The 16,499-nt window shown below is 43.8% G+C and overlaps 2 protein-coding genes across 6 annotated transcripts in view; one reads left to right on the plus strand and one right to left on the minus strand.

Moving 5' to 3' along the window:
* The window catches only part of LOC111162011 (pogo transposable element derived with ZNF domain), a 48,278-nt gene extending 37,868 nt beyond the window's left edge, over positions 1-10,410 (plus strand). For 3 of the 4 annotated variants that reach the window (XM_022526149.1, XM_022526151.1, XM_022526150.1), the window contains exons 11-19: positions 2,952-3,052; positions 3,579-3,725; positions 6,269-6,403; positions 6,517-6,689; positions 6,844-6,984; positions 7,441-7,497; positions 7,693-7,805; positions 8,020-8,044; positions 8,173-10,410. In XM_022526149.1, the coding sequence (XP_022381857.1) occupies positions 2,952-3,052; positions 3,579-3,725; positions 6,269-6,403; positions 6,517-6,689; positions 6,844-6,984; positions 7,441-7,497; positions 7,693-7,805; positions 8,020-8,044; positions 8,173-9,844 (2,564 nt within the window). In that variant the 3' untranslated portion in view covers positions 9,845-10,410. The remainder of the gene's footprint in view (positions 1-2,951; positions 3,053-3,578; positions 3,726-6,268; positions 6,404-6,516; positions 6,690-6,843; positions 6,985-7,440; positions 7,498-7,692; positions 7,806-8,019; positions 8,045-8,172) is intronic. The other variant, XM_022526152.1, reaches the window with a different exon arrangement.
* Positions 10,411-10,454: 44 nt separating this feature from the next.
* LOC111161949 (proteasome subunit beta type-4) lies at positions 10,455-15,401 on the minus strand. 2 transcript variants are annotated; one of them, XM_022526028.1, is made up of 7 exons: positions 15,225-15,401; positions 14,786-14,992; positions 14,109-14,255; positions 13,852-13,933; positions 13,340-13,456; positions 13,047-13,135; positions 10,455-10,957 (listed from the first exon to the last, which is right to left on the minus strand). In XM_022526028.1, exons 1-7 carry the CDS (start codon positions 15,362-15,364, stop codon positions 10,873-10,875), a joined length of 867 nt encoding a protein of 288 aa, XP_022381736.1. In that variant the 5' UTR covers positions 15,365-15,401; the 3' UTR covers positions 10,455-10,872. The 2 variants fall into 2 exon arrangements, with proteins under 2 accessions (XP_022381736.1, XP_022381737.1); XM_022526029.1 differs by lacking the exon at positions 10,455-10,957 and adding an exon at positions 12,715-12,839.
* Positions 15,402-16,499: the final 1,098 nt, after the last annotated feature.

Raw genomic sequence — 16,499 nt, forward strand, 5'->3', positions numbered from 1 at the left:
GGGCAGTAGACTGAAGAAGAGGTAGAGCTGAGGGAAGGATGCTTCAGGCTTAACCATGGTCAAATGCTGGGGAGGATCCTGTGTGGAAAATGATTGAACAAAGAGGGAACTAATTGCTTGATAAAGTCTTGGGATAATAGGGAATAATGAGGTTGGCTGAACCTTAGGAAGGTATAAGATATCTATCCTTTCTTTCCTTTTTTTTTTTTTTTTTTTTTTTTTTAAGATTGATTTTTTTTAGAGAAAGAGCACACCCACGTGAGCAGGGGGAGGGCCACTGGGAGAGGGAGACAAGCAGACTCCCCACTGAGCAGGATGTGCCTGATCCAGAGCTCGATTCTAGCACCTGAGATGAAATCAAGAGTTGGATGCTTAACCAACTGAGCCAGTCAGGCGCGCCCCTATCCTTTCTTTCATAATTTGGAAAACAGAAAGCAGACTACTACAGACTACTACAGCAGAAGCTGTAGTAGTTCACTCCTGTTTTCTCAAACAGACTGTGTTAGGTGTCAAGGACATGAGGGTCATGGTGCTCGGAGGGACTGTGTTAGGATGGCTACTTTGCAAAATTAGTTAATTCTGTCTCCTGAATCTTTCCATACCAGCTCTGCTGTGGAACTAGAACAGATGCGGATGGTTAATAGAGATGTCTTAAATCCACTGATGACTTAGGTTTCTATCTCACTGGTTTTCTTGGTATGAGATAATACATAAAAATGTTAGCATGGTGTTTATGTGTTAGGAGCTTTAATTAGTGTTGTTGTTATTATTGATGTTGTATAACAGCTGTACCAAGAGAGCCGATATATTGGTTGTAGGAAGAGCTTCAAGGTTGAATGAAATTGCTCAAGGAGAACACAGAATAAGAAAGGTTAAGGCAGAAGGTTGGATAGCACCAATATTTAAAGGTGTTCTAGAAAAAAAAAGAAAAGCAATTAATGACAAATTGAATTAAAAGGCAAAGGGGGGGGAAAGGAGAAAATATTGTCTTTTTTTTTTTTTTAAAGATTTTCTTTATTTGAGAGAGAGAGTGTGTGTGCACACAAGCAGACAGAGCAGCAGGCACAGGGAGAGGGCTCCCTGCACGTGGGATTCAATCCCAGGACCCCAGGGTCATGACCTGAGCTGAAGGCAGACACTTAACTGACTGAGCCACCCAGGTGCTCCCAAAATATTGTCATTTTTAATTGACACTAGTTACTGTTTCCCAAACATGCCGTGCACTTCCATATCTCCTTGCCTTTGTTCTCTTCTTCTCTTGGTTGCTCTGTCTGGCAAACCCCTGTTCTTTCAATGTTCAGCTTATGTATCTTAGAGCTTCTCTTAATTCTTCTAGATGGAATTTTTTTATTTATTTGTGTCTTTGTAAGACCTAACAAATCTCTAGGCAGTGCTTCTTTTTTTTTTTTTAGCTTTTACTTACTTATTTGAAAGAGAGAGACACAGTGAGAGAGGGAACATAAACGGGGGAGTGGGAGAGGGAGAAGCAGGCCTCCCACTGAGCAGGGAACCCAGTGCAAGAATCCCAGGACCCTGGGATCTTGACCTGAGCTAAAAGCAGATGCTTAACAACTGAGCGACCCAGCCGCCCTCTAGGCAGTGCTTCTAAATGGGTTGCCATACCCCTTTGAGATAAACACAAACTTCTGAACCCTCTTCCCAGAAAGTAAACATTTTACTCTTCTGCAAATAATTTCAGGGGATACCAAGGTTCCCTAAGGCATCATCCATGGACCCCAGATTAAGAATCCCTGGTTTTTGTTTGTTTACTTTAAAGAATTATTTCAGCTTCACTCTTTTGGGGAACAGGGGTTGGATATTTTCCAGCAAATTCTTAAAGCTTCAAATTTACAATTTCTGCATCTGGAAAAACTTGAAAATAATTCCATTGACTATAAGAAAATTATTTTGTCTCTTTATTTCAAAATATGTAGCAATTCAAATTACTACCAAAAATTCAGAATTGCAGCCTTATAAACTTGACAGAATGCCAGTTTCAGAGTTTAATCATCTCAACAACTCATAACAAGGCAAGAACTTCTATTCATGATTGTCAGTCTTTTGAGGACAAATTCTTATTTAGGAGATATTTGGTAAATGTTTGGAATTATTCATAGGAGACGATCATTGTCTGTCTTTGATCTTAGGGATCAAATAGTGTAGTAATTTAAAATAACTCACTTGGAGGGGCGCCTGGGTGGCTCAGTGGATTGGGCCGCTGCCTTCGGCTCAGGTCATGATCTCAGGGTCCTGGGATCGAGTCCCACATCGGGCTCTCTGCTCAGCAGGGAGCCTGCTTCCCTCTCTCTCTCTCGTTCTCTCTCTCTGCCTGCCTCTCTGTCTACTTGTGATCTCTCTCTGTCGAATAAATAAATAAAAATCTTTAAAAAAATAAAAAATAAAAAATAAAATAACTCACTTGGCAATAGTATGTAAAGCATAGACACTGTATTTATTGGAGAGATGAGAGGTATTGGAAGCCACCTGATTAGTAGTAGGCAATCATGTGGGATTCTACCAAGTTTTTGTCTCTGAGAATGGAAAAATGACCATTCCTAGATACATTCTGAAATAATGGTGACAGAACCTAGGGGTGTATACTCAGAGATAGTGCCTAACTGTAGGAGGAGGTGGGGAAGTGAGAAGGGAAACAACCAGGAATCAGGAGGAGGTTGAATTAGAGTTGGTGGTAGAATATCCAATTAAAATGTCTTGTAGATAGTTCATAACCTAGAATGGAGCTTTATAGTAAGTCTGAGCTAGAGGCATAAGGTTGGTTGTTATCAGCAACACAGATGTTAAGACAGAACCATTTTAAAGAAGGAAGAGAGTTAATGATTTACTGACTATTGAAAGTGAAGATAGAGAAGTCAGAGAGAATAAAGATTATGAGTTAGCAGGACTTTGGTCTTACTTTCAGGTGGATTTATTGATTATTTTTCTTCTTACAGCCAAGTGCAAGATCTGTGAGTGGGCGTTTGAGAGTGAGCCACTATTTCTCCAGCATATGAAGGATACTCATAAGCCTGGAGAGATGCCTTATGTCTGCCAGGTATTGCCTTTTTCTCTAGGGAGCTTTAGCCATTTTGCCATTTTGCTCTCAGGCTGAATACCAAGAATCCATAAATGAACATTGCTGCATACCTACTGCATACACTCAGATTTAGGAACTCTGGGGAGATCCAGAAGAAATGATAAATCTAGGGTCTGTTTTCAGGATTTTCCATACTAGAGAAAAACATTAAAGGAACATGTGCATGTACCCAGCCAGGGAACCCAGTCAGAGAACAAACACATGTACTGCAGGAATGTGTCTCCAGAAGTGGCTCCGTAGAGATGGACAAAGAAGACTTTATTCCTCTTAGTCACAAAACGTATTCTTAGACTTTCTTGTCCATCCCCTATTTTTATCTTAATCCACAGCTGAATCTATCACAAACAGCCCTGCATTACAGAGTCAGAATAATAATTTGATTTCTGTACATTCAGGAAAACTTATTTTGACCTTTTTGTTGCTACCTCTTTTTTAAGGCCTCAGTTGTTCACTCTTAGCTTATTTTCCCTCTTATGTGACTCAGGTGTGTCAATATCGCTCCTCCCTCTACTCTGAGGTAGATGTCCATTTTCGGATGATCCATGAGGATACTCGGCATCTGCTCTGCCCTTATTGCCTGAAGGTCTTCAAAAATGGCAATGCATTCCAACAGCATTACATGAGGCACCAGGTACCAGGCACCAAGCAGTTCCCATATTCTCATTTTTAAAGTCTTATGGATGCTGGGGCCAGGGCTGAGCTAGGCAGATAATTTTGGTAGAGAAGATACTGTATATATGTTTGCAAAAATTTGCCAAATTGCAGTTATATGCCATGCACTGAGCTAGGTGCCGGGGATTTAGTGATATACAAGACCAGTAGTAGAGCATGGAGAATATTGTGTTGGGGAAGTATAAGATAAAGAAAAGCATATACCTATTTTGGGAGCCTGCTAAAGCTTCCTTGGAAGAAAAGTATTCAAGACCTGAAGTATGAGGAAGGGTGAGCCAAGTGAAGTGGGATGAAAGAAGAGTGTTCTCCAAAGCACAGAGTGACAGTATGGAGGTTCAAAGAATTAAAGGAAGTTCAGTATGGTTTGAATGTGGGCTACAAGGGGAAGGTTGGAAATTAGGAAACAGGTGATGGAGAATCCTGTAAGCCATGAAAAGGAGTTTCAACTTTATAAGTCACTGGGGAGGCATTAAAGGGATTTTTTAAGTCCTTGAGTGGTAAGTTCAAATTTGTTTTAAGTTATGATTATACTGGCTGCAATAGGAGAATGAATTGAAAGAGATCAAGACCAGAGTTAGGGGGACACACCAAAGGCTCTTTTGGTTTAGATGAGAGACAGTAGTGGCTTTTGGCTTTGAAATGAAGAAAGGATAGTGTTGAGAGATAACTGAGAAGGTAAGTGGTATTTATGATTTAGAGATGGATTTGGTAAAGGTAGTGAGGAAGGAGTTAGGAATAGTGCCTAAAATTCTGGCTCGGGAAAAATGGATGAATGGTGAAACTATGTGTTGAGATAGAAACACGGTAGAAAGAAAGGTTTGCGGCAGAAGTGGGGATTACATGTTTGGGTATTCTGAGTTAGCAGTGTCTGTGGACAGTAGCTATAGTTGTCTGTTAAACAGATTATCTAGGTCTGAAACCTGGGAGAAAAGCCTGGGTTGTGGAAAACATACTTAGGAATTATAATTATATAAATCAAGTGATTTTAAACATAGAAGTTGCCATGTTCCTTCACCCCCAATTAAGAATAAGATGAAGGCTAAATAAAAAAAAAAATAAATAAAAAAAATAAGATGAAGGCTTAGCACCTCTGAAGACTCTGTCTACAAATACAGTACCATAGTCCTAGGAGGAAATCCAGAAGAGACTTGATGTCAAGGAAGCTGAAGGGAGGAAAGTGTTTTGAAGTCAGAGGTATGATCTGAATGTTGCAGCACCATAGATGTCAAGCCATAGACACCAAGATGACAAGCACCATAGAAATTTAGAGGCCAGCCTTTAATTCAGCAACGTTGATAGGAGCCATGTGGTTGGTTAGGAGAGTGGAAGTCAGATTTCAGCAGGATGAATGAAAAAGAGGTGAGGAAATGGAGACAACTTATTTTTTAAAAGTTTCAGAAGGGGAAGATTGAGGGCTGGCACATCCAGGGAAAGAGGTAGCAGAAGAGAATTTGTTGCTTTTGTGTTTTGTTTTAAAGATGGAATAAATAGGGCCTTGTTTTAAATGCTGCAACAAAGGAGCCACTTAGAAGAGGAGAGTGAAGGTACATAGAGAAGGCACAAAATGGAGAAGGACATGGTTGCACCTGTGCTGAACACTTGCCTAGGTCTGCACACACGTGCCTGAACTCTCGTGTGTGAGCTCCGTCTTGGGCTCACACACTTAATTTGCATAGGGGTGACTGCCTATAATCCCCAACATGTGTATTGCAAAGAGCAGTTTGGAAATTGTCCCTTGTACTCAGGTAATGGAGCCTTGTTATCCTGGGAAGAAAACCATAGACCTGAGTCCTGTTTCTGAAGGACTTCAATACTAGGCAGTCTGAATCCTTAAACTGGTCTCACAGGAACAGGTGCATGTATATATATTGAAGTGTTAAGAGGAAAGATAGCAAGGAATAGAAAGGTATAGAAAAGGTATAGAAGAATACTGTTATTCATGTTAAGAAAGAAAAAGGACAAACAGGGAGGTCATGATTGGAGATGTGTGTGTGTTATGTGGCTATGTGCATAGACTGTCTGAAAGAATACCCAGAAAACTAGTAGCAAATTGTTTCTGTGCAAAGAGGTGGAGGGTTGGAATTGAAGGCCAACTTAAAATGTGAAGGCATATGGAATGAAAAGTGAGGATTTTTTTTTCCATCATGTACATTTTACTGTGTTTAAAAAAAGAAAGAAGAATGTCCAGAAGTAGGTAGCACTGTCTGCATTATAAAGACAAAGTAGGGGCAAGTTAAAGCTTAAGCCACTAATCCACATTGTTAAACCAAGTCAGGAAGAGATGGTTGGAGGACCTAGTTATCCTGGCTGTGAGTCTGCCTTTCTTTGGGACCATGGGACGTGATGATTCTCAATGGTAGGTTTGGTGTTGTGTATTTCTTCCTCTTTCAATTATCCACAGAAAGGGGGAAGGAATGATTGTTAGCATGAATCTGCCTTCTCATCAGGGAATAAAATTTATTGGGAATCTTTAAGGGATTTTCTTTCTTTCTCCCCCTTCAGAAGAGGAATGTTTATCACTGCAACAAATGCCGGCTGCAGTTTCTCTTTGCCAAGGACAAAATTGAACACAAGCTTCAGCACCATAAAACTTTCCGTAAACCCAAGCAGCTTGAAGGTTTGAAACCAGGCACAAAGGTAAAAGGCTTGTCACTGTATCTTTTATAGATCCAAGAGGAGGGGAATAGAGATTATCAGTATTCGAGATTTAGCATGGCTGGTGTCTAATTTTTCCCTCCCTTGGCTCGCAGGTGACAATCCGGGCTTCCCGAGGGCAGCCACGCACTGTTCCTGTTTCCTCCAATGATGCACCTCCCAGCACCTTGCAGGAGGCAACACCCCTGACCTCCTCAACGGACCCTCTGCCTGTCTTCCTTTATCCCCCTGTCCGGCGCAATATCCAGAAGAGAGCTGTTAGGAAAATGTCAGTACCTTCTGGAGGCTGGGGGCCGGGTGGGCACGACTATTCCTATAGCCAGTGTAATCTACTAGCCTTTTTAGCAGGATCTGTTGTCTGAAGCCCCCACAATTTGAGGACTCCTGGGGCGATAACAGGAATTTTCTTTGTTTCTCGACAGGAGTGTTATGGGTCGGCAGACATGCCTGGAGTGCAGCTTTGAGATTCCGGATTTCCCTAATCATTTCCCTACTTACGTTCACTGCTCTCTGTGTCGCTATAGCACCTGCTGCTCTCGAGCCTATGCCAACCATATGATCAAGTAAGTCTGGGTTAAACCAGTGATCTTATCTCCAAAGTCTCCAGAACTCATTTCATTCCCTCCTTCAGCTCTTAGAGCTGTCTGTCCATCTCTCCTAGCAGGATGAGTCAAACCCATGTTCATTTGACTTTGATGGTCTGTGCTCTGATTCTGTAGGATTTTGTTACTCAGAGTGTGGCCCAAACACCAGCAGCAATGGATGGGAGCTTGTTGGAAATTCAGCCCCTCCTCCCCAACCCCAGGCTATTGAGTCAGAATGTGTGTTTTAATAGCTCTTCTGGTGATTCATATGCATATTAATAGGGAATACTAATATGGTAGGAAAACTGGCTTAGGTTGAGGTGAGGATGGATTAAAGTGGCATCTCTTTTGTTGGGGCATTGTCAGAAACTGGTGATCTCTTGTTTAATGATCAGAACCCCCTAACTCATGCTGTTTTTTCTTTGTCTTTCTCAGCAATCATGTTCCACGCAAGAGCCCCAAGTATTTGGCTTTGTTTAAAAATTCTGTGAGGTAAGGAAAAGCTTAGTGATGGTCTCTTAATTTTTCACATTCTTACATTAAATCCTTTTAATTAACTTGGGGGAGGTACGTGAATTAATTTGAGAAAGAGGAGAAAGGATATTCTCTTTTCTTTATTAGGCCTCAGATTTTATCCCTAGTGTCATTGATATATTTGTTTTATATACTCTTGATTCTTTTTCTTAGTGGTATCAAGCTGGCTTGCACTTCATGTACCTTTGTTACCTCTGTGGGAGATGCCATGGCCAAGCATTTGGTATTCAACCCCTCTCACAGATCCAGCAGCATCCTGCCACGGGGTAAGTAGTAGAGATGGGAGTTAGTGGGACAACAGAAAAAGAAAATAAGGATATAAGTTCTACCATATGAGTCAGGAGCCTCTCTACCTAGGCTAGCTTATCTGGTGTTCAGATAGACATCACCAAATTGGAAGCATTCCAGCCTGACATTTATATAAGACTGGAGGGTTTATTTCTTCTCTGAGTTAACATTTTATTGTCTCATTTTCTATAGGACTCACTTGGATGTCTCACTCAAGGTAACAGAAACTCACTTCATGGTTTAATTTCTATTTTCAGTGTGTTTGATCTTTTTTTTATTATTATCACTGCTATTATTAGTATTTCATTTTCCTGGTTTAACTGAGCTTTCTTTTCAACCCTTTAGACATGGCCACATTCGTGACCGAGTGCATGACCGGAGCTTGAAGAATATATATACTCCTCCTACCTTCCCCTCTAATAAAACTGCCACTGTGAAATCTGCGGGGGCCACCCTAGCTGAGCCTGAAGAGCTTGCAACTCCTATGGCCCAAGCACTCCCATCACCAGCCTCAACCGCAACCCCACCACCAACCCCAACTCACCCCCAGCCTTTAGCCCTTCTGCCCTTGGCCGCAGAGGGGGCCGAATGTCTGAATGTCGATGACCAGGATGAAGGGAGCCCAGTTATGCAGGAGCCTGAGCAGGCAATAGGGGGCAGTAGTGGCAGTGGGGTTGGTAAGAAGGAGCAGCTGTCTGTGAAGAAGCTTCGAGTGGTACTGTTTGCCCTGTGCTGCAATACGGAACAGGCTGCTGAACACTTCCGAAATCCCCAGCGACGGATCCGGCGTTGGCTTCGGCGCTTCCAGGCCTCCCAGGGGGAGAATCTGGAGGGCAAATATCTGAGCTTAGAGGCAGAAGAGAAGCTGGCTGAGTGGGTGCTAACCCAGAGAGAGCAACAGCTACCTGTGAATGAGGAGACCTTGTTCCAGAAGGCCACCAAAATAGGACGTTCTTTGGAGGGGGGGTTTAAGATCTCTTACGAGTGGGCTGTGCGTTTCATGCTCCGGCACCACCTGACTCCCCATGCCCGGCGCGCCGTGGCCCACACCCTACCTAAGGATGTGGCGGAGAATGCAGGACTCTTCATTGAATTCGTACAGCGACAGATTCACAACCAGGACTTACCCTTGTCCATGATTGTGGCGATTGATGAGATCTCCTTGTTTCTAGATACAGAGGTGCTGAGCAGTGATGACCGTAAGGAGAATGCCCTGCAGACAGTGGGCACAGGGGAACCGTGGTGTGATGTGGTGCTGGCCATTCTGGCAGATGGCACTGTCCTCCCCACCCTGGTTTTCTACCGAGGACAAATGGATCAGCCTGCTAACGTGCCAGACTCTATCTTGCTAGAGGCGAAGGAGAGTGGCTACAGTGATGATGAGATCATGGAGCTGTGGTCCGCCCGAGTGTGGCAGAAGCACACCGCGTGCCAGCGCAGCAAAGGCATGCTTGTGATGGACTGTCATCGCACTCACTTGTCAGAAGAGGTGCTGGCTATGCTTAGTGCCTCTAGCACCTTGCCTGCAGTGGTCCCCGCGGGCTGTAGCTCCAAAATCCAGCCGTTAGATGTATGCATCAAACGAACTGTCAAGAACTTCCTACACAAAAAGTGGAAGGAGCAGGCTCGGGAAATGGCAGATACTGCGTGTGATTCTGACGTCCTGCTTCAGCTGGTGCTGGTCTGGCTGGCTGAAGTGCTGGGTGTCATTGGGGACTGTCCAGAGCTGGTGCAACGGTCCTTCCTTGTGGCTAGTGTTCTGCCTGGCCCTGATGGCAACATTAACTCACCCACGAGAAATGCTGACATGCAGGAGGAGCTCATTGCCTCCCTCGAGGAGCAGCTGAAGCTGAGTGGGGAACAGTCTGAGGAGCCCTCAGCTTCCACTCCCCGACCCAGGTCATCTCCTGAAGAGACAATTGAGCCTGAAAGCCTTCACCAGCTCTTTGAGGGTGAAAGTGAGACCGAGTCCTTTTATGGCTTTGAAGAAGCTGACCTAGATCTGATGGAGATTTGAGTGTTGGCATCATGAGCGGGTGTGGAGTGGGGGTGGGAAAGTGTGAAGCGGGGGTAGAGGGACTTAGGGAAAGGGGGATATGCCAGGTTGGGTATTTGGTTTATATTTTTTAATTTTATGCCACCACTCCCCCCAATGTTGACTCTGTTTCCCTGTGGATTTGTGGATTATTAGGAATACCAGTAGTGATCCCGTCTGAGCCAAGGAGCTGGCCCACTGGTCATTCACTTCTGCTAAAAACAGGTTTTCGTGACCTTTTTCTTTTTCTTTTTTTTTTTTTTTAAATTTAAATCACTGTGTTTGGTATTTTTCTGACAAAATCAAGAAAAAGAAAAAAAATTCTTCGTGGACGAATGTTAAATTTTTTGTTTCCCCTTTTACCTCAACTGTATCATAGTACATTTGGTTTTTTTGTTCGTTTTACTGTGTGGCAATGTCTTTGGGCATGATGCTATCCAACCATTGTCAATGTGAGAACATTTCTGAAGATGGGAAAGACGAAAATATGTAGCTCACAAACTGGTTTATTATATATATGGATAAAAAAAAAACTTTTTTCATTGTGGTCTTAACACTTTTATATAAAAATGAAAATGGAAAAAAAAAAAATCCCACCGAACTCTCTCTTCCTTTTCCTTTGTTTCCTTCCCTCTCCAGAGATGTTGGTTTCTACAGCAACTCTGAGATATTAAATTTTGGCTTTAAAAATGCATGAAACCACCTCTCATCCAGATGATGAATTAGATTTGTTTTTCCTCACCACCCTCCCTCCAACAAAAACATGACAAAACCAATATTCTTTGCACTTGGAATCTTAGCCCCTTTTCCCATGCTCACACCATCACTCTGGACAAAGGATCATACATGTGTCATTAGCAAGCAAGAGGTACTGAGGTGATTACAGCATTAGGGTGGAAGCCATTCCCAGTGTATGGGTCTTCATCATGTTAAGTGGACAGTATGCCTGTTCAAGAGATCACATGTCCTACAGCCAGGAGATAATTGTGCAAGAAGTTAAGTGTTGAACTTTAAAAACAAGACAGACCACTTGTTGAAATCCTGCTTACCCTGTGGCTTTCCTTATTTCTTTTAATGCTTAGAGAAGATTGTGACCTGAAGAAGAAACACACAGGGGTGTGCACAAAGAAAAAGACATGAATCTTTATTTTTCACTGCCAGCTTCAAGGAAAGAAAGTTTTTCTACAGTTTGCATGAGGGATTTTTTTTAACTGTATGTACTCATGGTTATAAACTGAAATGTACTGTATCATACATAGAAAAGGAACAAAAACCCAAGTCCAGCTTTCCCACAGCTACACCTGTCCATCCCAAGGCTTTCAGCAACATGTCCCTCCTGGGAGCCAAGGAGGCAGCCTGCATAGGCTTGTAAATGGTTCATCTTTAAAATGTACATAAATGGAACATTTAATAAAATGAGGGGAAATGGATTTATAAACAATGTGTTTTTTTTCTAGGTAACCCTATTTTAGTAGGCTTTTCACAGACTGGGACATGCTCAAGATGTGATGGGCCTGGTGGTACAGGTGTGACATTTGTTACCACCTGTTTCTCCTCACCTCCCATTTTTTTGGTTTTTTAACCCCCAGAACACTATAATATAGTGAACTGGAGTGATCCTGCCCATAAACAGCTTGGCCAACTTCATGAACCCATGGCATCTGAAAAGTGAACTGAGGATCCATCTTCTCTTGGGCTTCTCTTCCCCAGCTTTTTGCCGATGCCATTTTGACAGTATGGACTTTGAAGTCAACCCTTTGCCTTTGAAAGTTCAAGAACTATGGTCAACTGTCTACAATGACCTAATCCTCCTCTTTGGTAGTCTCCACAGCAGCCCCAGCCTCAGCCGAGCTGGGTTCCTGTCCTCTGCATACTGTATGACTTTCTTGATGGGTAATTTTTTTAAGACCATAACACCAACGGTGGATCAGCTGGGTTTTGGCCAGGAAGTTATCTTTGTGGATTCCGCCCGCATGGCTTAGTAGTAGAAGGAAGTTTTTTTTGTTTTTTTTATAATTCAGTTTAATCAATAAACAAGTATTTATTGACTACTTTCTGTGTTGAGACTGAGTATGTGAAGACTGAAATAGAAAACTCATGATTTCTTTTTACTTTTCCACTTACTAGTTTGTTGTAACATGGATGATAAAATGGAGGGATATTTTGATCTGTTCGCTCACCTCACTGAACTTCTGCAGTAGTTTCAGTTTGCTGCCTATACTAGTTTCTCAAAGCAGTTTAGAGAGGATACGTATCAGATTCACCTAGAGTGTTCATTTTTAAAATTCAGGTTTAACACCATCTGGGGAGAATTTGGCTAACACCCCAAAGGATTTGACTCACAGCTAAACTTAGGACTTTAAATGAACACATAATTTTAAGACTTTATGGTACTAGATTTGAACAGTAAACATTTAAGTTAAATGTTCAAGATACTTAGTATTCCATCTATTAAGGGTGAAGAGGGTGGCATGGGTGAGAGATTGAAGCTGTCAGGTCCTGCTTAGGAATCACCTTACCCACAGCAGCTTTATTAGATGCTACATTTCTATCTCTGAAATGGTGTTTTAACTAAAATCACATTTGCAGCCAACATTAAACCAGAAAATCTTTAAGAATCTAGCACTTGGATGGAAATGTTTAATAAGAAAAATGTTAAGCACTTTGTTATCCCACAAAGATTAAGCCTGGGCTCTATACAAAACTTTTCTAGAGTGGTGGTTCTCCTATACTGCCATGCAGAAAATCCTGCAAGAGCCAAAGGTTCTCTGAGCAGGGAGGAAGATGGCATGTGGCAGTACTTCACACCTTCACTCCAGGTGTGACCTAGTCAGACAGTAAAACCACTCAGCAAGCGTTTCAAAGGATTTATTTATTTTACAATAGAAAAGTGTATCTTTGAACCAGCCAAGTTCAAAGTTAGAAGAAGAGTACAACTGCAATTCTGGATAATGCATCTGTATTTCATTCAAAACCACTAAAAAGGAAGAGAGCATAATAAAATTGTGAAGCCATCGGGGAGGAATTAATTCCTATAAGCAATTCTACCCTCCTACCAAAATCCTCTCCACCCAAAGAATTCTTTTGGTTGAGAGCTCCAGAAAAACCCAGCTTAGTGCCAGCCAAGGGGCCTCCCAACTGTTCTACCACTTATTTTTAATTCTGTAATTTTAATTTCAATCACCTGATCATGTGAGCAATTTCCCAGTTAGTCTCTGCAGACAGTGGTCCCTCGATTTCAACACCTTTTTCGGTGACAGTGGCAATTTGAAACTGAAAGAAAGAGCTCCCAATGAAAATGCCCACCCCCACCCCCATGAAGAAGTCCCTGAGGGCTGCTCAAAGATCAAGTAGGGGATCTTCCCCTAATCTGAAATTTGGCAATCAGTTCTTCAAAAGCAAAGATCCAGGTACTGCAACTATCAAGGGCCCACCAGTTAGAGTCCCCTTATCTTTATTACTCATATCCCTCCTCACCCGGTTATAAGAACGGGCATCTCGATAATACAGCACTCGCATGCAGCGTTCCACTAGCTCTCGGGCCTCACTCTGGCTCAGGACTGGCTGCTTTTCCAGAACTTCTCGCAGCAGAGGCTAGGGAAGTGGGAAATGGGAAAAACACAGGAGATACCAGGGGCTGAATACCCGTCGGTTCCAAATCCACAGCATAAATGATTTTTTAAAAAGGAAAAAAAAAGGGACAGTCCACCTACGTGTCACCAGAATGAATTCTGCTTACCTGTGCTAACACCGATTTAAAGGGTAAATTCTAGGGCATCCCTCTTTACACAAGTCTACTAAATATCTGACATACCATTTTGTCTCTGGAATGTAAGTGCCAATACATACAGCCTCCAGACTACAAAGAAAGCCATCTGCCCAGCAGCAGGGATCCTAGCCTGGTCCTCATGTTGGAATTTCAAGGGAAGAACAAGCAGACAACAACTAGTCCCCAGTGCCTTGTCGTCCCTCCCCTCTCACACACCTACCTGAGCCAAGTATGCACCATAACCAGTGGCCAGTGAAGGGGCTTCATAAGCTACACCAAGCATGTCCACATAGCCGAGGAAGCTAACAGGACACAAGAGGTCAAAGAATTCATTTCATCTTAGGTTTTCTTAGGTATCTTAGCTGAAAGATGGGCCACGGGGTCTAAGAAGTGGCATTCACTCAGAAGGAAGAGATAGAATATTACATGGACACTAGAGGTTGGGTAGTCAGGGAAATTAAGTTATTTCAAGTCAACCTCTCTCCATCAGCATAGCCTCCAATGACCATGGTGTTCCACAGCGGGTTCATCTTGGAGCGGCGGCTGTACATGGCCCTGGTCAGCCATGAATGAATAGCTCTAGGACTATAGCTGTGTCCATCTCCCAACAGCTCCTCATCAATCCTTAAAAGGAATTGGTTATGAGAAAAGGGAAAGAATGTAAGTCAGGAATTCCATCCACCCCCCTCCACACCAAAAGAAGTTACCACAATCTTCCCCATTTTACACCCCCTAATGCCGAAAACTATGTATTGCAAACTCTCTTCTTCCACCCCCAACAATTTTCCTGTCCTCTAATGCAGCCTCAAACTCCTCCACTCTAGAACTTTTTTTTTTTTAAGATTTTATTCATTTATTTGTCAGAGAGAGAGGGAGAGAGAGCGAGCACAGGCAGACAGAATGGCAGGCAGAGGCAGAGGGAGAAGCAGGCTCCCCGCCGAGCAAGGAGCCCGATGTGGGACTCGATCCCAGAACTCTGGGATCATGACCTGAGCCGAAGGCAGCTGCCCAACCAACTGAGCCACCCAGGCGTCCCCACTCTAGAACTTCTAAGGGGATTTAAAAACAACAACAACAACAACAACAACAACAAACCCAAACAGTGAATTCGTCTCCCCATCTGGAATCTATTCCCTATTCTCCAGATAACTTACACCATCTGGCCGAGAACTTGCTTCAAATACTGGAAATCTGCATAGTCTCCGGAAGCACCCAGCATGGTGCTGTCGTTGACTCTCATAATGCGAGAGATGTTGCGGAAACGAGCCAAGGAGCCGTAGGAGCCCAGCATGTCTGCGGCAATCACCACTCCACCCTCAAACTTAACGCCCAAGACCGAGGTCCCGGTCACCATGGGGTTCCTAGACAGAGAGAGGGAGTTCTGGCAAGGGTAGAAGCACGAGGTAGAGGGAAGAGCCTCAGCTCCCTTCCACGCAGTGAGTTCCGTTTCTGATTTTCTATGTGTCCTTTCATTCTCCGGGGCTCTCGGCCCTGGCGTCCCCGTCTCGCCTTCCCGGGTTTCCTCAGAACCGGCCGGCCAGACCAGGCCTCACCGTCCCGCCCCCTGTACAGGCTAAGACCCCGAACACTTACTGCGTGCGCGTAATCGAACCCCCGTAGGGCGAGGACGCCGGCTCCATGGAGGCACCAGGAGTAGGCGGGATGTGGTAAAACTGCCCCGGGGCCGGACCCCCGGCCCAAAGTCTTGACCGCGACTCCAAAAACGCTTCCATCTTAGTCACGGTGGCAGAAGAAATGCTAGCGCCTGGGCCAACGGAAGCGGAAGTGACCCTTCGGTGGCCACACCTTCTTCCTGCCAGCGGCTTCCAGCAGCCATGTTGATGAAGTCACTGCTGTCCGTAAGCATCCTCCTGGTTGGTGGCAAACACCCAGAGAGCTGGAATTGTCTGACGTCGCAGCGCTTCGCCGCATCGCAGCAGTAGAGTCTGGGCTACATCAGAGTGTTCTGACGCACAAATTCGAGGAAGGGGAGGTTGGTTGGGAGGTAGGTATGGGGAGCTGCTTCAAGACACTTGAGGGGGCAGAAATTCTCGTGTCCTTTTTTGGATCTTTATTAAAAAGCCCCACATAAAGTCAACAGTGAATGAGGACCTCTTATATCAGAGGAGCTTTGTGTGGACCCATTTTATAAATAAAGCTTGTGGCGTATTTACCTGGCCACAGAGCAAGTGAAGTTAGATCTGAGTCTTCAAGCTCAGATTTAAAAAGGAATCATATAGGGACAGTCCCTTAAGCATCTACCTTCAGCGCAGATCATGAGGTCCTGGGATCAAGTCCTGCATTGGGCTTCTTGCTCAGCAGGGAGCCTGCTTACCCATGTGCCTGCTGCTCCTCGTGCTTGTTCTCTCTCTGATAAACAAAAATCTTAAAAAAAAAAAAAAAGAAAGAAAGAAAGAAAGAAAAAGTCATATAGATGTGCATGCCCTGGGGTATATGATATCACAGATGAATCACTCACTCTATGGGACCCTGGACAGATGTCTGAAGGCTTCCTTATTGTCAAATGCTCTTGCCGCCCCCCACCCCTTTAAGCAGCAGAAAAATTCCATTGACTATGGGTGTGAAACTAAATTCTAGGTGTTCCCTTTCCAGCATGGCTGTGCAGCTTCCTCTGTGTGTTGCAATCTCACTGGCCACCTGTGTGTGGCCAGGCTCAACCACATGGACTTTGCTCTATAAAAGTTAGTCTGTGAGGCAGGGAGGGCTCGCCCTCTCTGTAATTGGCGGCCCCGACCAGTCCTTTTGCCAGTCGGTTTGATTCTTGATACTTGGCACGAAATAAAGCTTTGCTTGACCTTTGCTTTGTATCTGTCTTGCTCCTTTGACCATGGACCCATTATTGGGGGA

This window comes from Enhydra lutris, unplaced genomic scaffold (genome assembly GCF_002288905.1).
Source record: "Enhydra lutris kenyoni isolate GAN:26980312 unplaced genomic scaffold, ASM228890v2 scaffoldscaffold88, whole genome shotgun sequence".
Classification (NCBI taxonomy): domain Eukaryota; kingdom Metazoa; phylum Chordata; class Mammalia; order Carnivora; family Mustelidae; genus Enhydra; species Enhydra lutris.

What these genes read in the sequence shown, in the direction of transcription:
- LOC111161949 (XM_022526028.1), bottom strand. Translation starts at nt 15,364, where the DNA reads ATGGAAGCGTTTTTGGAGTCGCGGTCAAGACTTTGGGCCGGGGGTCCG. An exon ending in ATGCCCGTTCTTATAACCGG is followed by an intron (nt 13,136 to 13,339) that starts GTGAGGAGGGAT and finishes TCTTTCTTTCAG; the next exon opens with TTTCAAATTGCCACTGTCAC. An exon ending in GAAATTGCTCACATGATCAG is followed by an intron (nt 10,958 to 13,046) that starts GTGATTGAAATT and finishes TTTCTTCTTCAG; the next exon opens with GTCACAATCTTCTCTAAGCA.